The sequence below is a fragment of the Carlito syrichta genome, unplaced genomic scaffold, assembly GCF_000164805.1.
Source record: "Carlito syrichta isolate Samal-C Ts95f unplaced genomic scaffold, Tarsius_syrichta-2.0.1 Scaffold279535, whole genome shotgun sequence".
NCBI classification, from domain to species: Eukaryota; Metazoa; Chordata; class Mammalia; order Primates; family Tarsiidae; genus Carlito; species Carlito syrichta.
In genome coordinates, this window is record NW_007223631.1 from 306746 (window position 1) to 330288 (window position 23543).

Here is a 23543-nt window from a genome sequence, read left to right on the forward strand (position 1 = left end):
AAAAAAAAAAAAAAAAAAAAAGGGCAACAGTGTCAAATAATCCAGAGGGGTTGGTTATGATGAAGGATTATGGACTGCTTTTTTGTTTGTTTTTTTGAGCTGGAGTCTCACTCCATTGCCCAGGCTGGAGTGCAGTGGCATGCTCACGACCACCCCAGCATTGACCTGCTGGGCTCCAACAATCCTTCCACTTCAGCCATCCAAGTAGCCAGAACTACAGGCACATGCTACCATGCCCAGCTAATTTTGGATTTATTGCAGAGACGAGGTCTCTCCAAGTTGCCCGGGCTGGTCTCAAACCCACATGCTCAGACAATTCACTCTCCTCGGCCTCCCAAAGTGCTGGGATTACAGACTGAGCCATGGAGCCCGGCCTAGACTGCTTTTAAGAAGTTTTGTTGTGAATTGGAGGAAGATCAGAGATTAAGGTCAAGTGAAGGGAGAAATGTGTTCTAGTATTGTAGGAATTGGTAGGAATGACATAGTAGAAAGAGATCTGTAGGGCAAGTTGTAGAGATGAAACAACCAGAAGCAAAGTAGTGAAGGAGGGCCAGTATGCAAGGGCTTAAGAACAGGACTGGGAGAACTACTCCTTAAAGGGAAGAGGGATATTTCTTTCATTTTCATTTCTCTCCCCAGTTAGAGTCTCACTCAGTCACTCAGGCTGGAGTGCAGTGACACGCTCACAGCTCACTGCAGCCTCAACCTCCCGGGCTCAGGCGATCTTTCTGCCTCAGCCTACCGAGCAGCTGACTACAAGCATGAGTGACCATGCCCAGCTGTTTTTTTCCCTTCATTTTTGTAGAGATGAGGTCTTGCTATGTTGCCCAGGCTAGTATTAAACTCCTGTACCCAGGCAATCGTCCCACCCTGACTTCCCAAAGTACTGGAATTACAGGCATGGATAGAGCCACTTTGCCCCTCATTTCTTTCATTTTCAAAGGAACATAAACAGCCCAAATGGTGCAGAAGCAGAGAAGTTTGAAATTTTGATGAATAGCAACTTGAGAGCACTTCTTATGGATTCCGTGTTTTCTGTTCAGTGTAAGACTTAACATTGGGTCTGGTGGAGAAGGGATTGGGCAGTCTGAAGTAAGTAGGGAGCTTGGAAGGTTTGTCTCAGAGAGAGGAACAGCACACCTCCTGAGGAAATGTAATGGGATTTCCAGGCACAGTTGAATTACCCTCTGAGACTTGTGATCACACATTTTACATGAAACTGATTAACCCAAATGCAGATGCCTGCTGTCTAGTTTATCCAGCTGCTCGAAGGCTGACATGGAAAAGGTGGATGTTTGGGGTCAGTCAGATTGGGATTTTGCCAGACAAGAAAAGGAGAGAGGGAGTGAAACACAGGAGTTGAGAATTTGCAAAGTTCCATGGAATCTGTGCTGGGTTAGGAGGGAAGTCAAGACACGAGTGTGCCAAGGATAGGGACAAAGTGGATCTGTGAAGGGATTAGAAGCTTCATGATGACAAAGCTATGTGGCAATAAGGATTTTGGAGTAGGTGAGCTGTAGCTGGAGAAAGGGAGGCTCAAAGTTGGGATTTCCAGGGATGACAAGGTCTGTGATGTACCCACTGGCCAGACAGCTGAGGATAAGTGGAAAAACTCACCAGGCTCAAGTTACTGGGAAGCCAGGAAGTTGCTAAGAATTAGGGGATTTTTTTTATTTTGTTATTTAAAAAAATTTCCATTAGGCAGCAAAAGATCAATGCAGGCCTTTCAGTGGTATCTTTATTTGCAGCTGCGAAGTGTCTGCTGTCCTATTTTATTTTAGTTTATTTTTTTAAGTCAGAGTGTCACTCTGATGCCCAGGACGGAGTGCAGTGGCAATGATCACGGCTCACCGCAGCCTCCAACTCCTGGGCTCAGGTGATCCTTCCACCTCAGCCTCCCTAGTAGATGGGACTACAGGTGTGCACACCACACCTGGCTTATTTTTTAATTTTTTTAGAGACAAGGTCTTACTATGTTACCCAGGCTGGTCTCGAACTCCTGGGCTCAAGTGATCCTCCTGCCTTGGCCTCCCAAAGTGCTGGGATTACAGGCATGAACCACTGTGCCCAACCTGCCATCCTATTTTTTGACATTCATTTATTGATTCATTCATTTATTTAAACAACAGAAAATTATTTCTCCAACATGACAGTGCCTGCAGATTCAGTTTCTGGTGAGATTCAACTTCTTGCTGTGTCCTTCCAGGATCTCACTCTGTCACTCAAGCTGGAGTGTAGTGGTGAAATCACAGTTTACTCTAACCTTGAATTCCTGGGCTCAAGCAATCTGGTTGCCTCAGCATCTCACATAGCTAAGACTACAGGCACATACCCCCATGCTCAGCTAATTTTTTTTTTTTTTTTTTTTTTCAGAAATGGGGCCTCATTATGTTGCCCAGGCTGGTCTCAACTCTGGGCTTCACACCCTCCCACTTTGGCCTCCCAAAGAATTATAAGCATGAACCACTGCATCTGGCCTAACCAAGTTTTTTTTTAAGTTGGAGTCTCACTCTGTCTCTCAGGCTGGAGTGCAGTGGCATGCTCATGGCCACCCCAGTATCGACTCACTGGGCTCAGGGATCCTTCTGCCTCATCCTTCCAAGTGACTGGAACTACAGGCGCGCACTACCGTGTCCTGCTAATTTTTTGATATGTTGTAGAGACGAGGTCTCACCAAGTAGCCCGGGCTGGTGTCGAATTCCTGGACTCAGACAATCTTCTTGCCTCAGCCTCTCAAAATGCTGGGATTACAGGTTTGAGCCACCACACCCAGCCCTAACCAAGTTTTTAATCAACAACTGACTTAATTGTTTTTTCCCACTGGTCTGATCAGTAGATGACTACATTACTGATCAATTGAGTCAATTCATTTGAGCAAGTGATGCTTGTAGACTCAATCACTATCCCAGGTGATTCAGATCCTAGTCTGCATTTTAGCATAGCCATAGTCTGTGTTCAAAATAAGGAGACCATTCAAGACGGACTGATGTGTTGAAGCTTTAGCTTGAGGATTTCTATGAAAAAAGCCCTTCTTTGTGCAGTTGAAAAGCAAGTGCTCTATTTGGCATGTGGCAACATCCCAATAAACCCATCATAACTTGAAAATATAAGTCAAGAGTGCACCTAACACCCAGAACATTGTAGCTTATCCCAACCTACCTTAAACATGCTCAGAACACTTACCTTAGCCTACAGTTGGGCAAAATCGTCTAACACAAGCACTGTTTTATAATAAAGTGTGACTATCTCATGTGATTTGTTGAATACTGTACTGAAAATGAAGAACAGAACGGTTGTTTGGGTACTTAAAGTATGATTTCTACTGAATACATATCACTTTTGTACCATCATAAAGTAAAAGATCATAAGTTGAACCATCCTAAGTTGGGGACCATCTGTATGCCGTAACTTTTATTTGTGAGTGTAATTGTTCTGGGTGTACTTTCAGGGATGGCCTATGCTCTACTAGCTGCAGTTCCTATTGGATATGGTCTCTACTCTGCATTTTTTCCTATCCTGACATATTTTATCTTTGGAACATCAAGACATATCTCAGTTGGTAAGTATAAGCATATTTTATAATTATATTTGTTCATGCTTAGTGTTTAACTATATTTTGTGCATTATGCTTCTATATCTTTGTTAATAATTTTCAGGGAAATGGGACTTTAGTGCTTACTTTTCCTATTCAATGATGTGAGTTAGCTTTATGCATAAATTCTTTAATGAAGAGAAGAAAATGGAAAGACTGAAAATTGGGTTGGACTCGGTGGCTCAGCCTGTAATCCCAGCACTTTGGGAGGCCGAGGCGAGTGGATTGCCTGAGTCTGAGGGTTTGAGACCAGTCCAGGCAACTTGGTGAGCCATTGTCTCTACAATAAATCAAAAATTAGCTGGGCGTGGTAGCGTGTGCCTGTAGTCCCAGCTACTTGGAAGGCTGAGGTGGAAGGATCGCCAGAGCCCAGCAAGATGGATGCTGGGGTGACGTAGAGCATGCCACTGCACTCCAGCCTGGGCGACAAAGTGAGACACCAACTCAAAAAGGAAGGAAAGACTGAAAATTATAACCTATCTGCAAAATCTACCATGTTTCCATTTTAAAAAATGTAATAAATTTGACTCCATATTTAGAAAGTGTTCTCTTCAAGAATATAAAATGAAAGGAAAAAAATCTCACAAGATCTTTGAACCTACCAGTTTACCAGATTAACTTAGCATTCACTGAATTATATTCATCAAATACATATTTATTACTTCATTAAATATCATACTTATTTTGAGTCATACTTATTTTGAAGACTGGCAAAATCTTGCCAAAACAATTTAGAAGCTCAACTTGGCTTTCTTTCTTGGTATGGTTTATAAAAAGTTTTCCTGCCATTTCTAAAATTTGGATTCTCTTTTGCTAGGATGTTCTAGTAAATGGATGTTTTACTGCTATTTTGTGACTTTGACATTTATGCTAGGAATAATTTTGTACATCCATCTGCTGGCTAGACACATCTACCTAGATTATCCTTTTGAAACAAATACAACCCTCTACTCTATCCCCAACGCATGTCCTTATCCTTAGTTGTAATTCCTCCAGTGTCTATCGTATTGTCTTGTCTAGAGAAGGAGACCAGAAGGACATTATTGATTGAAAGAACTTCTCATTTTGGAGAATGCATTAGTATAGAATGCTTGGTGAGATGAGGGACATGGGCTATACATTTAGATACTCCAGGTGACTGGGTTTGGGTTTTGAGTCTTCCTGACCATAAACCCTTTTATGATCAAAGGATAGGATCATCATTATCATCATGGATAAAAATATCAGCAGTGAAGGAAACAGTTGCTGAGAGAAAAAAGGACTTTTTAAAAACATAGACTCTTACAGATTGGCATTTGATAGGAAAAAGTTACTTGTATTGCAAACAGGAAAAAAACAAATACTCCTTTTGCTATTTCTTTATCCTAATTTGAATCCCGTGATATTGATCAAGGGACTCAGATCCACAGAGATCAGGACATTATACACTCTAGGAAATCAATGATATTATATGGAATAAAAATGGAAACAAGTAAGAACTCAATTTATTTTATTTTATTTATTTATTTTTTATTTTTGAGTCAGAGTCTCACTCTATCACAAGGCTACAGTGCACTGGTATGCTCATAGCTACCACAGCTTCAACCTGCTGGGCTCAGGTGATCCTTCCACCTCATCCTTCCAAGCAGCTGGAACTATAGGCTTAAACCACCATGCCTGGCTAATTTTTAAAATGTTTTTATAGAGGTGAGGGCTTGCCTAGTTGCCTAGGCTGGTCTTGAACCTCTGGGCTCAGGCAATCCTCTCACCTCTGCCTCCCAAAATGCTGGGATTACAGGTATGAGCCACCACACCCAGCAGAACTCAATTTATATGCTACCTCTGCCAGGAAACCTTTCCTGACAACTCTCATCCCTGCGTCTGCACCCCATACACATGAGGATCATGCACAGATAGGTTAGATGTCCTTCCTATGTACCCATGAAGCATCCTAAATGCTGTGTTACATCTCCCTACTTACAAGTCCCTCTCACTCATTTCTGGGTCATGAATGCCCTGAGACATCTGCTTTTAGCTTCTTTTATAAACAAGCCATATTTTCCTAGTCACAGCTAATTATTTTATACATCTTTCAAATCCTATGTAGACACACCAACATTTCTAATTAATAACTGATTAATTGTTAGAGACTTTTTTCCCCAGGACCTTTTCCAGTGGTCAGTTTAATGGTGGGATCTGTTGTTCTGAGCATGGCCCCCGACGAGCACTTTCTCATATCCAGCAGTAATGGCACTGCATTAAATACTACCGTGGTAGACGCCACAGCTAGAGACACAGCAAGAGTGTTGATTGCGAGCACCCTTACTCTCTTGGTTGGAATCATACAGGTAATGGACTTACAAGTAAAATATAGATTGGTGTCAATTTTATTTGAAATTAACTTTAAAGCATGTAGACTTCAAGACTCTTCTAAAAGCAAAACGAAGTACTTTCCTGGAACCCAAAGTTATTTTCTAAATTGCATTGTTTTAGGTCAGAGGCTAAAATAGTCAGCAAGACCCCACTTATTAAGGCTCTCTTATCATCAAAGTCAGAGACAGAAAAAAAGCACAGAAGAACATGTGTGATTCAATTGAGGATTCATATAAAGGAGAAAAAAGTGTTCTGGTGAGCGGAGTCATGGGCTGAAAGTCACAGAAATAATTTACACAATTCTTGCTTTTCTTAGTACATATATAGAAGTGCTTCAAAGTTTTTATTATGCAACATGGTGTTTGGATTTTAGCATGGTGGAGGGGAGGGGAGAGATAGAGCATTAAGAAATTCAAATTTGTTCTCTACAAGTATCTTTGTGCTACAGTCAGGCTACCAGTGTTTTAATTGGTGTTAAGTTTAATTTGTTAATATTTCCAGAGAGTTGGTTTTTTCTCTCAGGCAAACATTTAATTTTTCCTTCCTTCTTATCCCAGTTGATATTTGGAGGTTTGCAGATTGGATTCATTGTGAGGTACTTGGCAGATCCCTTGGTTGGCGGATTCACAACAGCTGCTGCCTTCCAAGTACTGGTCTCACAGCTAAAGATTGTGCTGAACGTTTCAACCAAAAATTATAATGGAGTTCTCTCCATTATCTATGTAAGTGTTGCTTCTTTCTCTAGGGATGGGTCACTGTTCATTCCAGAAAAAAATAGATTCATTCTCTCTTTAACGGGAGCTTGGAGAACCTACATTCCTCTAGGAATACCTTGGGGGCTGTTGAAAATGTTTTGTTACTTCTTTTTCTTTTTTTTTTGAGTTGTAGTCTCACTCTGTTGCCCAGGCTGGAATGCAGTGGCACACTCACGACCACCCCAGTGTCGACCTGCTGGGCTCTGGCAATCCTTCCACCTCAGCCTTCCAAGTAGCCGGAACTACAGGTGCGGCTACCACGCCTGGCTAATTTTTTGATTTATTGTACAGACGAGGTCTCGCCACGTTCCCCGGGCTGGTCTTGAACCCACGGGCTCAGGCAATCTACTCGCCTTGGCCTCCCAAACTACTGGGATTACAGGGTGAGCCATCGAGCCAGCCTTGTAACTTCTTTAAGAAATATTAGCGAACTTAAAAACATGAATGAAAACAAAGTAGTATAATGAAGTAAAGAGTGATCTGGAAAGCAATAGAATTGAGTTCTAGTCTCAGCTCAGTCTCTGAGATACCAAGTGACCTTGGCCATATCATGTATGGGAATAAAAGCTCAGGTTTAAAGCTGGATGGACCGAGATTCAGATTCTGACTCTGCTGCCTACTAACCGTGTGAACAAATCACCATGCCTCAGTTTTCTTCCCTGCAAAATTGGGTTAGTAATAGCAATAACTAATTAGTTAGTAATAGTATCTACCTCAATAGACTGTTAAGAATAGATGAGAAGCACATGGCACAGAACAAGTATTCCAAATAACAAAGTTATTTTGAAATTATTATTTCGAGGCATCTTTCTTATTGGTAAAACAAAATGTTTGGAGATGTATCACCAAAGCCCTTTCTAACCATGAAAGTCTACAAAACACATAATGTCTGTGTCTCAGCAATTATAGATTAAAAGGAACATTAGATTCAGAGATGATTCAACATGCAAAAGAGATGTAAAAGCAGGATGTAGATCACACTAATTAGATTTGAAAAAGATCTTGGATCTAAATATATGTTCTGTATAAAGTATGTTGGTACTTGAAAAATGGTGATAATAGTAACATTATATTATCCTAGCTTGTGGGGAATGACATTAAGAACGGAATTTGAGACCTTTAAGGACACACCTATTAGCTTCTAAAACATTATAAGACCATGAGTACACATTTAGGAATTAGTGAGATTGTCAAGAATTTGCTCAGTTTTATAATAGTGGCATAATCCCACACTACTCCATCCATTCAACAAATATTACCAAGTGTTTATGACAGGCCAGGTACTCTGCTAAACAGTGGGAATAGACAGAGGAGGCAGAGTAATATAGTGATTGAGATCATGGACTTTGAACTTCAATAGACTTGAATTGGGGTCTTAGTTCTACTACCTACTACTCAAGTAATCTTGGGCATGTTATTCTTTTTTTTTTTTTTTTTTTTGAGTTGGAGTCTCACTCTGTAGCCCAGGTTTGAATACAGTGGCACACTCACGACCACCCCAGCTTTGACCTGCTGGGCTCTAGTGATCCTTCTACCTCAACCTTCCAAGTAACCTGGAAATACAGGTGTGCTACCACACCTGGCTAATTTTTTTTGTTTATTATAGAGATGAGGTCTCACCAAATTGCCCAGGCTGGTCTCAAACCTGTAGGCTCAGGCAATCCACTTGCATTGGCCTCCCAAAGTGCTGGGATTACAGACTGAGCCACTGAACCCAGCCTTATTATTCTTAATTTCCCTAAACCTCAGTATCCTCAATTTGTAGAATGGGGGTAGTAACAATAATAGGTACCACTTAGAGTTGTGAGTATTAAAAAAGAAAATTTATGTAAAGCACTTAGCACAATATTTAGCATAGATTAAGAACTGAGTTCATTATTATTATGTTTTGCTGTCACGGGTGGCCAGACCTCACAGAGCTTACTGTTCACTACCTAGAGGCCCAGTCTGTGAGAAGATATATCACAGGGTGTTTTTGATTCAGCATTATTTTGGTCATTCGTGTTTGTTTGTTTTTCCTGCCAAGTCCTTGGTTCTCTTTGAGACCTCCTGGCTGCCTTGTTATGACAAGTCCTGTTGCTTTTGCAGTCCTGGACACATTTTGCTTTTACTTGCTTTCACTATCAACTGTTCATTCATTTATTCCTTTATTTTCATTCCTTCAATTTATTCAATAAGCATTTATTGAATACCCACCATGCACTTTTCACTCCCTAAACAAACCCACTGACTCCTGAACTCACCAAGTCATTCCTTACTGAGTGTACTCACCTCCTGGTGTGAACATTGCTAGGTCTATGTCTCCAAAGACCATGGAAGCCCTAGGCCAATGGAGCTGGGTCCCTGGCCATTGCTGAACCTCTGTAGATGAGAGGAATCGTAGTTCTTCTGGCTAGGATTGTGTCTAGGAAGAAACTTTTTGCACAAGATTGCACTTTTGACAGGGACAAAAATGACCAGAAAACACTAGACCAAAGCCAAAAATAGCCTTTAAAACAAATAGAAGCATTACATGACTTATTTCCTGTTGAATATTTTTCTTGATGTCTCAGTTTAGCATGTGTCATAGAATTTTGCAAGAAATTCCTCACAGACTAGCCAAGTTGCATGAAGGAATTTCATTCATCCCTATGTGGTGGTGAATACAGGCTTGCTCTTCTGAAAAGGAAGAATCAACAGGTCTGGAGATAATGGCATACGTGTTGAATAAGATACCTAGTCCCTGAACAGAGAATTTTGCTTATGGCATTACCATTACAATAATTCATGAAAGAATCCTTCAATAAATGCGGAGTAGTAGTGTAGCCTTCCATAAAAATCTGTAAGATTGTTGTAAAATAGTTTGCCTGGAATGTTGTTCACATCCTTTTTGTTCTTAGGTTGTAGGTACTCTGGTTTGTTATGCCCTCTCCCCCAAAGAAGTACTGACAATTGGAAATAGCAAATACAAAGAATTGGAGGATAAAATATTAGGAAAAAACCCTTTAATTCACAAATGTCTGAGATGCTGGATAAAGGATGCAGAAGCCAGGCAGAGTGTTGATAACAATTTGGAATTAGTAACATTCTTGTAACATGTAGCATCTCAGGTGCCTTAGTGAATCCCACAATCCACTTAAGAGTGATTGTTTTCCCACCATTCGCTTTGAATGGTTTCTCTCAGCAGAGAAGGGTGAGAGGCTTGAAAGGTACCGCTAAACTTGATTAGATTTCTTACTTTGAACCTATTTTAGTGTATTAAACTTACTCCATGTTAATAAAATAACACTTTAAGGATTGATCTATACATATTCGCATGGAAAGTCTGAGGGCAGGAAATGCTTGGCAGCAAGGGGTGATTATGAAGAGTTTGTTATATTCATGGTGAAAAAGTAAATGAAAAATTCAGCTCCAAAAGTAAGCCAACAAATTTTCTTTAACACAATAATTGGCATAATTTTCCCTTATGGCATCATACACCCAGCTAATGCTGGGCAAAAACAAAGAAATTATTTAAATGAAATGATCCTAAAATTCTCCATACATGGTAGGAAATATAGTAAAATATTATTCATCACTGATTTGAACTATTTTGACTACTAGGCTAAAGTACAGAATCATATGTATATCCATATTGCAAACATATTTTAGTAAGTATTTTACAGTGAAATGTTTAGAAATACGGTTCAGTGCTTTCTTAGAGTTTGGTTTTTACATGTCTGAGTGCAATGTGATTATTTCAGTTTATATGGGTGAATTTTATTTCTACACAGATTAAACTACTGTAGACTTTTTCATAAGGAAGCCTGAATGATTACTTGGATACATACTCATTTGCCTTGCATGATGCAATTGTGTAATAGAAACTGGTTTTGTTTTTGCAGCTCATATTGCATTTTTAACACAGAAGTGCTTTTTATTCATATCTAAGTAATTCTCATAGATTAAATGGGAATCCTGTCATGATTATTTTTGTAAGATGAAAATATTTTTGTGATGGGGATAATTATTCCAAATGTTTTGTTTTTTAAGTTTCAATTTTGTAAAATCTTGATTTGAAAAGTAAACCTTTACTGAATAGGCAATTCATCAAAATATTGCACCTAGATAATGAATTAATGAGGGTCATCACTGGAATATTAATTACATAACAGGCCAATCGGCAATGATAACCTTCACACTTTTAAGGTAGGCCGGACTGTTAAATGGCCTAAGATTTTGTTATTATAACTGCTTGTAGTAGTTTTCTCATTTTCTTTTTCACCCTGCTGTCAGCTGCTTCATCTTGTTGCAGTTAGTGAATCTTCCTCTAGCAATTTTCAGTGACTCTGAAAAGCAAAGTAAACTTGTTAGTACTGAGTTTACAGTAAGAGCAAAAATACCCTCTGAATGAAAGTTCTAGAACCTTCCTATAAGTTAAATGCCTGAACTCTAGTCCAAGTGCTTGGTGGAAGGTATTTGCTTGTACAATAACTCTTCCCATTCTCTTACTCTTGAATGTGTTCCAGAGAGTTGAGGTTGCTGACAAGATGACTCCTAGGTCACCTAAAGTTCATTATACATATCACCAGATTGTCATTATAATTATTTTAAGAATAGTTCATCTGTAAAAATAAGTAAAAAACATGTTATAAATTATGAGATACTCCATTCCTTTGTCTTCAAATAAAAAATATCTCTACAAAAAGACTCGTTCAAAGAAAAGTAATCTTCACTGAGAGATTACATGTCTCAGAGAATTGTCTCAAAGATACTTTCTTAAATCATGTCTTTTATAGGACTGAAGTTAATGTAACAAAGATATTAGTGTTCTTCCCTGAGATTCTTCCTTGCTAATTTCCTTTAAAACACCATTGGTTCCCAGAAGCCTCCTGTTTACAAAACAAAACTAGTTTTCATTGCATAGACTTGTTTATCCACTTGGAGAGAGTTACTTTTAAGTTATCTTAGATAAAGTTTGTAAATAAAATTAGGTAAAAAATGTATTTCCAGATATTTATACTTGGCCTATATATATCAGTTAAATAATTTTTTTTGGTCATAAAGAATATATCAACCCACCTGTATTCACATATGAAGTATTCTAGAAGTTTTTTGGTTATTATCTGCATCATTCAGGTTTAGGGAAGAACTTCATCTAAAATACTAGCTAATTGTGACCCCCGCCTCTCCCCAAAAATAACTGGGAGTTTTTGGTTTGTCAGCCTTTAGACTCAGTAAGACCCTACCAACATGGTATAAATTAGACTTCTTAATAGCACCTGTAAACCCACTTTGAGATATAGTCTTTTAAGCTTTTCTGCCAGTAATAGACAGTGTGTATAAAATGACATTTTTTCCTTCTAAAATATCTTCATTTTTATTATAAAAAATACGAAGAAACAGACATAAGAATGTAGGTTAACCAGTTTGACCTCAAGTAAACCATCCTTAAAAACTTGATGTATCTATATTGCAGAGACTACATGTACCTAATGGTCTCTGAATTAACCAACATATTTTGTGATTATATATGAAACTTTCAAATATTGTTTGATAATATTTTTCATGTGGGAAGATTCATTTGAGAATTGAATGTATGTGTGTGTGTGTGTGTGTAGCAGGAAGTATATAAATTTATGTTCTTTTTACAGACTTTGGTTGAGATATTCCAAAATGTTGGTGATACCAATCTTGCTGATTTTATTGCTGGATTACTCACCATTGTCATCTGTATGGCGGTTAAGGAAATAAATGATCGATTTAAACACAAAATTCCAGTCCCTATTCCTATAGAAGTAATTGTGGTAAGTAGAATATACAGCTAGAAAATTCAGCATTAATTAGATTGATAAGCAAGGAGTATTAAACCAGTGGAGTGTATTCTTTTTTTACATTTACTTTTATTTCAGACAATAATTGCTACTGCCATTTCATATGGAGCCAACTTGGAAAAAAATTATAATGCTGGCATTGTTAAATCCATCCCAAGGGGGTGAGTATGGCATTCCTCTTAGACAATGTGAATATATTAAGTCAGTAAGACAGTCCTTTCTAGAAGTCCAGTGCACCACCCATTGCACTATGGAGCCATCAGTCTTTTCTACTTAAATGAAACCTTTAATTACAAGTATCATTTTCTGGTTTCTCCTTCAGTAGTCCTATTTGTATGTTATCTTATAGAAACAAACTCAGACAAATATTTGTGTCTAGATAAAGTTCATATCATTTAAGTTAGCTCCTATATAATCTATTTTTTTCTCTTCACTTTTTTTTTTAATCAGGTCAGGGTCTCACTCTGTTGCCCAGGCTAGAGTGAGGTATCATGATCATGCCTCACTGCTGTCTTGACCTCCTGGGCTCAGGTGATCCTTCCACCTCAGCCTCCCAAGTAGCTGGGAATACAGTTGTGTGCCACATGTCCTGCTAGTTTCTTTCTTTCTTCTTTTTTTTTTTTTTATAAAGACAAGTTCTCACTATGTTGCCCAGCTGGTCTCAAACTTTTGAGCTCAAGCAATTCTCCCACTTTGGCTTTTCAATATGCTGGAATTACAGGTGTGAGCCACCGTGCCCAGTCCTGTCTTTTTTATTCACTTTCTTAAAATGTGGCAGAACATGTACAGCTAATACCAGACTCCTAATTTAAACTTATACATATAAATATAATATAATATAAACAGAATCATGATTTTTTTTTTTTTGAGTCAGAATCTCACTCTGTCACCAAGGCTAGAGTCCAGTAGCATGCTTGTGGCCACCATAGCCTCAAACTGCGGGGCCCAGGTGATCCTTCTCCCTCAGCCTTCCAAATAACTGGAACTACAGGTGCATGCCACCATGCCCAGCAGACTTTCTTTGGTTTATTGTAGAGATGAAGTCTCGCTAAGTTGTGTAGGTTGGTTTTGAACCCAGCTCCATCTATCCTCTCAACTCCACTTACCAAAGTGCTGGAGTTATAGGCATCAGCCACCACACCTGGCAGAATCATGATTTACTTACTGAGCTGTGAACAATCTGGTTAAGGAGTCAGGGACTTCTGACCTGAATTTTCCACCATTTAGTTTAATCAGCCTTAGAGTATAATGATATAATTTGTCCCTATAAACAAAGTGCATTATCTTCAAGGGCAACTTTATAAATGTTTGATTGTTTGGTGAATTAGAAGTGTACAAGACCAAGCCCCTTCATTCATTTCTGCCACTGTCTAGCTTTGTGGTTCTGGGGAGGTTCTCCTGTAAGACAAGAGTAGTGTCAGCAGCCAAAGTCTCAACTCCAGCTTGTGTGAAACACCAATGACATCTTCATGAAATGCACACAGTGGATCGAGTGCCCTAAACTATACTTTTATCACATGAGGTTAAAAAAGAGGCCCATATGCTTACCATATTTGTAACATTAACTTCTGGGATTCAAGACTAGACTAACTGTTAATCATAAGCACTAGTGTCCCCTCCCTCAATAGTAGCTGAGAGACCTTGTACCAGTCTTTGTTCTTCCATGGTTTTCATAGAAGCTCCTCAGGCAAACTTGCTCCTGGGGCTTATTCTGCAGGGGACTGCTGCCTTCCTATTTTATTCATCTTACAATGTCTCCTAGTGTCTGCTCAAAAAATATTTAGAAAATGACAACTAGCTATGCGGGACTTAATTGACATGTTATGCATTATAGTGTCTCTCAAACTTTTTTGTAAGAATCATGAGACATAGATCTCTTAACATAGATTCCTGGGTTCCCAGCCCAAACCTATTGAATCAGACTTTCTGGAGGAGGGTCCTAGGAATTCAGATTTTTTTCAGAAGTACCTCTAGTGATTCTCATGATCAGAGAAATCTGGGAAATTCTGTAAGACAGGATCAACATTTTGATAGTGAATTTTAATGCCGTGAGGAATTTAATGATAAAAGATGCAATGTGGCTACGTGATTTATGGCATTTTCACCCTAACAACTAGATTATTTCAGTAGTTATAAACAATTACAGAAAAATGTATCCTATAGATCCCCTTTGTCAGGATTCCTAATATGTAACAAGTTATATATTAACAGAAAGCCCTGTCCCATAAATCCATGTTCCATTGATTGATTTGGGGAACTCATTTTTGCCCTGAATTATGCTTCCTGGCCCCCTGCAGAGCTTTCCTGGCTGCCCTCCTGAGTTTAACCTAACTGAATCCTTTGACAGATCACCTGGTCAGCTTGGTCAACTAATTTAACCTGCCTGGCCCCAAGGACTCTAAGCCCCTCTATGAGGATAGTGGCCCATTTGTGTTGTTCATTGTTGTCTCCCTAGCACAGTATCCATCTCACAGTTGGTTCTCAGGAAAAATTAGTTGAAAATATCGAAGCCTATGTCATTATTATTATTATTATTATTATTGCTTTGTTTTGAGTCAGAGTCTCACTCTGTTGCCCAGACTGGAGTGCAAAGATGTGATCATGGCTCACCTCAGCCTCAACTGCCTGGACTCAGGCAATCCTTCTGTCTCAGCCTCCCAAGAAGTGGGGCCTACAAGTGCACGTGACCACACCTGGCTAATTTTTTGATTTATTGTGGAGATGAGGTTTTACCATGTTGCCCAGGCTGGTCTCAAACTCCTGGGCTCAGGCAATCCTCTTGCCTGGGTCTCCCAAAGTGCTGGGGTAATAGGCCTGAACCACCCTGTCTGGCCATTGTCATTATAAACAAGCCACAAGGAAGGACTTTGTTATCTGATCTCACTTGGTAGCACAATTCTAAGGATAATAGCAAACCTGAAAAAATAAAGGGTGGCACGGAGAGATTGGGAAAGAGCAAGGAAAGTAGAAGATTAAAGTGGCGGGGGTGGGGTGGGGTGGTGGTGAGCACAATGAAAGAAAGAGGAATAGAGAGACTGTGACATGCTCCCTTTTGATCTCCTCCCCACTTCAGTCCTCCAGTAACTGTCGTTGGCAGCTTCCTTTCATCCTACTGAGGGTCAGGACCAAATGTGAGACTCACTCAGTCTCCAGTAGCAGTGCCTCATAGGACAGCCAGTAACTGTGGTTCTGTGCCTTTCTCTCTGCTCCCTTTCCTGGTAGAAACATACAACTTCTCCTTGTACACATCTGAGTAACCCCTCAGGTCTCACTCATTTTCTCACCAAGGCATTGTCTTTTCTTTTCTTTTTGAGTCGGGGTCTCACTCTGTCACCCAGTCTGGAGTTGCAGTGGCATGATCCTGAGATCACAGCAGCCTTGACCTCCTGGACTAAGGCAATCCTGCCTGAGCCTCTCCAGACTACAGGCGCGCCACTACGCCCAGCTAATTTTTTAATTTTTTGTAGTGACAAGATTTCCTATGTTGCCCAGGCTGGTCTCAAATTCCTGGACTCAAGCAATCCTCCTGCCTTGGCCTCCCAAAGCACTGGGATTACAAGTATGATCCCCACACTGGCCCCAAATTGTTTGCTAAACCAGCAGATGCTAAGAGGGTTGCTCACACCATGACTTTCTTCTCATGCAACTGGTCTTTATTCTGTAGCTTGTAATGTGTTCAGCTCCTCACTTCTCACAGCACAGGCTTCTCTTTTATCTCTTCTGTCATAGTGGGTTTTGTGTGTGTGTATATGTGTGTGTGTGTGTGTGTGTGTGTGTGTGTGTGTGTGTGTGTGTGTGTGTTTAAATCCACAACAAGATGGACTGCTCTGTCCTCTAAATTTTAATCCCTACTCTGACTCTTTCTTGCCTAATCTCTGAACACATTGTGACTGGTCCTTGCCCCACCAGGGCCAGAGGTTCTTTTTGTCATCATATTTGTTACTATTGGTTTTTGTTGTTGTTGTTGTTGCTTTGAGTTGGAGTCTCACTCTGTTGCCCAGACCACAGCCTTGACCTGCTGGGCTCCAGCGATCCTTCCACCTCAGCCTTCCAAGTGGCTGGAACTACAGGCGTGCGCTACCACACCCGGCTGATTTTTTGATTTATTGTAGAGATGAGGTCTCGCTTCCCAGGCGGGTCTCGAACCTGTGGGCTCAGGCAATCCACTCACCTCAGCCTCCCAAGGTGCGGGATTATAGGCTGAGCCACCGAGCCTGGCTGTTACTATTGTTTTAAAAGAGATATGCCATTTGGAGTTAATTTTTGTGTATGGGGATAGATAGAAATGGCTCAGCCTGTAATCCCGTGTCTTGGAAGGCTGAGGTGAGTGGATTGCCTGAACCCGCAGGTTCGTGACCCGAGGCGGGGTGGGGGGATTAATGGTAGTAAATATCTGGGGACGGGTAAACACCTCTTATCAACAAGGGTGCCTGTACTTGTATACCTAACCCTTAACTGTACCCCTCAATATCATAATAAAAAATATTGATTATAAAAGAAAAAAAAAAAGAGATGTGCCTTGCAGTTGTATTTAAAAGTGTAGTACAGGGGAGAACAACAGAGTGGAGGCCAACAAAATCACAGAGAATTTTTCCTGGTTAATTTCTTTCTCTCTCTTTTTTTTTTTGGGGGGGTGAGAGTCTCACTCTGCCACCCAAGCTGGAGTGCAGTGGCATGCTTATGGCGCACAGCAGCCTCAACCTCCTGGGTTCAGGGTATCCTTCCACCTCAGCCTCCCAAGTGGTTGGGGCTGCAGGCACCCTCCACCGTGTCCAGCTAATGTTTTGACAATGTCTCGCTGTGTTGCCCAGGCTGGTCTCAAACTCCTGGGCTCAAGCAATCCTCCCACCTCAGCCTCCCTAAGCACTGGGATTACAGGCATAAACCACCACACAAGGTTTGTTTCCTGGCTACTTTCTGAAGGCTGCTATTCTCTTCTAACTGGAGTGATGGTGTATTTGCTGGATGTTCAGGTCCAATATCATGAGAATCATGCCTGACTCGCTTTGATGGGTGTTTGGCCCTTCAGGATTCACCTCTCCCTGTATTCATCTTTCCGGGTCAGTGTGTGTTCACACATGCACTCCCCTTGGGCTCTTGGTAGTGCTATCCAATTAACAGACCTGACTAACTGGATGGGCATAAAATGTGGAAAGAGTTAGGTTCATAGAAGGATGCTGGAAGAAAGACTTACTTACAGGTCATTAGAAGATGTCCAGTAGGACCTCAATTGGCTTGGGCCACATTATTGGCACCTTAAGGTCCAGCAAGACAATACAAATGGATGACGGGAATACGGCAGACTTAGGTTCTCCAAACATGTGCTGGGCACCTACTATATGTATAAGTGCTAATTACTTACACAAGTAATACCTCATTTATGCCCATGAAATGAGTATATAGTCCCTATTTGACAGCTGAGGAAACTGGGACTTGCTAGGTTTAAATAGCATGCGCAAAGTTACTTATGGAGTGATTCTGGTCCTTTGACCTCAAGACTTTGCACTTACAGTTTGTAACCCCAGAACAGGTAATATTTGGAGAACTAGGCAGCCAGGCAGGCCATGGGCATTAGGCTGCTATCAACACTAAGCCTTTTGCAGGACTGGACATTTATCCTGACAAGTTTCAGTTATCTGAAGGAGGGTTGACTGGGTCTCAGGAATGTGTTAGGAGCCTGACTTTAAGAAGTGTGGTCCAGGCTAGGCCTGGTGGCTCAGTCTGTAATCCCAGCACTTTGGGAGGCCAAGAGGAGTGGATTGCCTGAACCTGCTGGTTCGAAACCAGCCCGGACAACTTGGCGAGACCTTGTCTCTACAATAAATCAAAAATTAGCTGGGTGTGGTAGCATGTGCCTATAGTTCCAGCTACTTGGAAGGCTGAGGTGGAAGGATCACCTGAGCCTAGCAGGTCAATGCTGGGGTGGCCATGAGCGTGCATGCCACTGTACTCCAGCCTGAGTGACTGAGTGAGACTCCAACTCAAAAAAAAAAAAAAAAAAATAGAAGTGTGGTCCAAAGTCACATCCAAACTAGGAGGGAGTGTGATGCTGAGTTACTCAAGTACCGGATTAGGGCTTCTAACATCCTGTCTGCCTGCAGATGGGGTTCATTCCAGACCCTACTTGTAGGGTAGAAAGGGAAATGAGAAAAGGAGTCTGAATATGAACCTCACCGTGGGATGGGAGGGAAGGCTGTAAGGACTGAGAACCAGACATGTCTCATTACCTAGGAAGTCACCTCGTATCCGACATTTGTACCTGGACCTACTAAAAGACCTTAAGCAAATCACTTCATTTTTCTGGGTCTCAGTTTCTTCATCTGCAAAACAAGAGTAAATTCAACAACATCTGTGATGCTTGCTTAGGTCTAAATTTCTCTACAGTTTTCTCTAAGAATCTTACCTCTATTTTGACCACTTCTCTCTAATTATATGGGGTAAAATGTAGTTTCCAATTAAAGGAGCTTTAGGCACAAGTGAGGTGGGTAAGGGAGGTTTTTCATGGTTGGGGACCTCTGGAATCACAGCACCTGCATAGTCATCAAACTATAGGTACCTGAGGGTCATCCTCCCAAATTTTGTATTTGGGAACAAGCTCATGATTCTAAACCCATGGGTTAATTTCTTTATTTGGCTTGTAGAGTAGCCCTGGTTTTATCAAACAGAGGTCATGTGACCCCAATGATCGGGATAGTTTAGTGGCTGTGGAGCACTGTGATAATTACATTAATTTAAACTTTTTTTGACCTCAAGATTTCAAACGTCATGGCTCTAAAAATGGAATTTCCACTGAGCTCTTTTAACATCATTTATTCTTTGTCTCCTTAGCAGACCTGGTATCTCTTCATACAGAGTACATCTTGCATAATGGCTTGAATATCTTTTGAATTCAAAGACCTTTAAAATGGAGTTGTGTAAGGAGAAACACGAATGTGTGAAATGGCATGGATGAGGTTGTATGATACTAAAGAATCAGTAACAACAGATTTATTTGTGTCAGAGGTATAGAACAGGTAGCATTTGTAGGCTCTAAAATAGGGGACAAAGAAGTCAGCCAGTGAGATAGCACCAGCTTCTCACCAGATTAAAATGTAAAAGCAGGACTGGATGCAGTGGCTCATGCCTGTAATCCCAGCACTTTGAAAGGGCAAGGCAGGAGGATTCCCTGAGCCCTGAAGTTCGAGACCAGCCTAGGCAATATTGCAAGAGCCTCATCTCTTAAAAAATAAGTAAATAAACATTGTAAAAGGAGGTGCTACTTATGCATCTCATGTGTTTTTTGTTCTCAAATCAAGTACTTTCATGTCTAACACATGGCTGAGTGAATATAGCACTTGGTGAGGTGAGAAAGAAATTGGTAGTCACGTCTTCAAAGCGTTTTCATTTGAACACTCACTAGGTTTCTGCCTCCTGTACTTCCACCTGTGAGCTTGTTTTCGGAGATGCTGGCTGCATCGTTTTCCATCGCTGTGGTGGCTTATGCTATTGCAGTGTCGGTGGGAAAAGTCTATGCCACCAAGTATGATTACACCATCGATGGGAACCAGGTACGGTCACCCTATAGCTGAACTGGTTTTATAGGGCCAAAGGCAAGAAGAAAAAAAAAAGCAGGAAAGATTTTGGTGTCAGCTAAAGAAGGGATTGGATTCTTTTACCAGTCCTGATTGGGCTGGTTTTCCTCTTGTGCTTGTTAACTAGAAATTCTTTTGAAATAGGCATGCTACATCATTCTGCTTCTTTAATAAATAAGTTGAAGTCACTCTTCTTTTAAAAGAGCTAGTTTGGTCAGGTCATAAATAACATTCAAAGTTAACATATTAGGTCAGAATAACAATTCTTCATGCAACCCAGAATCTCCTGGTAGTTATTTTTAATGGCAGTTCTCATATGACAAAACACTGCAACAAACGTCATTATTACTACTTGCGACCACTTTAAATTGAGGCGATTCACTGTGCAATTAATATATACTGGCAACTTTTGTTGGCATATGACACACTGCTAGGTGAGCTGATTTCAAACTGCTTATAGATCTGCAAATTTTGAATGAATATTTCTGAAAACACAGCATGGTAAGCACAGCAGCTAAATGATTAGTAATCAAGTAGAGCAATAGCCCTGCTAGTCATGATATGTGGCATAGCAAATATTCACCCACAGGAAAACACTTTCTGTGAGAGCTGCAGAAATGCCACTCACCAGGCAGGGGAAAAGCATTTTAACCAAGGATCGGTTACTATTTTCTCATCAACCTTACCAACTATTGAGAGCAGTTAGGCCTCTGTTAGGTAGCAGGGAATCCCAAACTCCTGACAGCTTACAAGGCCGCCAAGTATCTGTAAAGATAAAAATTAAATTGGACCACCAGGCAGGGTGGGTTTAGGAGTTTGCTTTCTTAAAGTACTTCCTTAAATACTCTGTGGAGGTCCTGCAAAGATTCTATTTGTGGCATCACTGTCATCCAGTCTCTCCCTTAGGAATTCATTGCCTTTGGGATCAGCAATATCTTCTCAGGATTCTTCTCTTGTTTTGTGGCCACCACTGCACTGTCCCGCACTGCTGTCCAGGAGAGCACCGGAGGAAAGACACAGGTATGGAACAACAGCTTGGTGATATCTGTCTCAGAGAACTAGTCAGGGGTGGAATGGTAGCTCAGAAAGGCTTGCACAAGAACTAAGTGGTACGGTCAGCCGTTAGGACTTGGGCTTCCTGATCTGACTCATGTTGGGTCTATTCATCTTCTTGTCCCACTCCCGCAACTAAAATGTCTTAAATAAACAACATTTGTGGCTGCCTGATACAGCATTTCTCAGATTCCTTGGTGTCAGTGGCATATAACTACAACTTAGCTGTTTTTCATGTCAATAACAAGGAATCGATAATGAAGAATGCTGATTTTTATTAATTTGTTACGTGGGGAGACATGGGGCCTAGTAAAAGCACTTCATGACTTTATGAGTTATATTTTCAGGAAAGTGAAAAGCTCTATTCACATTTCCTTTACAAGGAGCAGGAACCTCCCCCAGAGGCCTTTGGCCCCACAGAACAACAGTTTGCTAGCCAAGAATATTTTTATTACAATATTTTTGGCATTTCTTCCTGAGTAAGGTTTCTGTTCTTGAAGTTCTGAATGTGGGATTACTCTTCCCTTTTAATTGTGGTATTCAGTTGTTGCCTTTACAAGGAGGACAACCCCCCCCCCAGAATCCCAGTTAATCTCTGGATAATCCCTCCTTCAGCCTCCAGAAAGCTCAGAAGCCATTCTCAAAGCCACCCTTTCCAGCCGGATATGGAGTCAGATAAGCCAAACCAAGGGGACAAGGGCAAGGGACAGACTCAGGAAATGTTTCTGTCAGTTCTACCTTGAGGGTTTTATTCTCCCAACACAGAAAGAATTATTATTTGGGAGTAAAAAGTACATTGAGGACTGGGCGTGGTGGCTCATGCCTGTAATCCAAACAATTTGGGAGTCCAAGGTGGGAGGATCGCTTGAGCTCAGGAGTTCAAACTAGCCCGGGCAACATAGTGAGACCTCATCTCTGTATTAAAAAAAAAAACAATTTTAAAAAAGAAGAACAAACCCAAACTAAATAGTGTGAAACACACACACACACACACACACACACACACACACAGTCTTCAAATTGGTTTTATTAAAGTAGAGACACTTACAAATAAGAGAGAGAATAGCTGAGACAACCAATCACCCCAACAGTGGCTTGCCCGAGGAGAACTTTAACTGTCCCCATTGTACATGTGATACTCCTTTCCTATGTATAAGGAATCTTGTGACACATTTGGAAGAATTGGCCTTTTCCCAATTTCTTGGCTCCTTTTGAATAAAAATGTATTTACTTTTCACCATTTTTCTTTAAAAAATTTTTTTGCAAATATTTCCAACTCTGAAGGAGCAGGTAAAATAATACAACCTATGCCAGGAGGCTTAACCAGAGAGCTGTGGTCAAGGGGAAGAAAAGGTCATAGCTAATTTCCAAAACTGTGCCCACTTCAAGCTACAGCTGTCGGCAGCAGGCATCTCTTCTGCTTTCATTTGAGATGGAGCATTGACAGGCTCTCCAGAGCATATGGTCTTCAGCGAGGGCAAGCAAATCCCAAACTGCTGATGTCCATTCTGCTGCTACCTTCAGGCTCAAATGAGGCATGGACTGGCCGTCCTGGGAAGAATGCCCATGTAAAGTTACCTCCTTGGCACAGGGCTTGGGGGATAATGGTGTTCTGGTAAGCCAATACCTTCTACCACACACTGGTGTGTATTATATTTAGGAATGAAGGATGCCAGGATTTCAGCACTGAAGAATGAAACAAGTACAGAAATGCCTTGATATTTAATTACTGAAATGTATACTAAGTTCTGGGGTTAAAAGTCTAAGTGCCTGGACTGAAATCCAGAGACTTGTGGCCAAATAAACTGGCAGGTCTTCTCTTGTGTGGCTTTTCATGTTTTTCCTTATGTTAGAGCCTCAGTAACAGTGTCTGTAAAATGGGAATGATAATTGTATCCATCTCATAGGGATAGTGTGAGGATTAAATAAGAAAATGGGAAGTCCTAGCACATACTTGTAAATGCTTATTTTTCCAGCTCTCAAGGCAGGAATAACATCTTCGGATCTAAGATACATATACTGTGACCCAACCTAGGCAACAGAGCAAGACCCTATCTCTACAAAAACAAAAAACAAAAAACAAACTAATGGTGGCACATGTCTGTAGTCTCAGCTACTCGGGAGACTGAGGCAGGAGTTCAAGGCTGCAGTGAGCTATGATCACACCACTGTACTCCAACCTGGAGGCCAGTGAAACCCTCATATAGGTATACATATATAAAGCTCACTGAGATACTGGAAACCTGGAGATGACACAGTGATACCCCAATATATATATATAAATCATCGGGTTACTGGGAGCCTGGAGGTATACTGGCAGAAAGAGCATAGAAAAGGGAGCCAGAGTCGGGCTCGGTGGCTCAGCCTATAATCCCACGCCTTTGGGAGACTGAGGTGAGTGGATTGCCTGAGCCCGCAGGTTCGAGAC

General features: G+C 40.8%; 1 protein-coding gene across 1 annotated transcript in view; it reads left to right on the top strand.

Moving 5' to 3' along the window:
- The window catches only part of SLC26A4 (solute carrier family 26 member 4), a 59489-nt gene that overhangs the window by 5256 nt on the left and 30690 nt on the right, over positions 1 to 23543 (top strand). The window contains exons 3-9 of the mRNA XM_021709730.1: positions 3449 to 3559; positions 5735 to 5919; positions 6502 to 6666; positions 12312 to 12464; positions 12570 to 12652; positions 19891 to 20038; positions 20969 to 21082. Coding sequence (XP_021565405.1) covers positions 3449 to 3559; positions 5735 to 5919; positions 6502 to 6666; positions 12312 to 12464; positions 12570 to 12652; positions 19891 to 20038; positions 20969 to 21082 — 959 coding nt within the window. The remainder of the gene's footprint in view (positions 1 to 3448; positions 3560 to 5734; positions 5920 to 6501; positions 6667 to 12311; positions 12465 to 12569; positions 12653 to 19890; positions 20039 to 20968; positions 21083 to 23543) is intronic.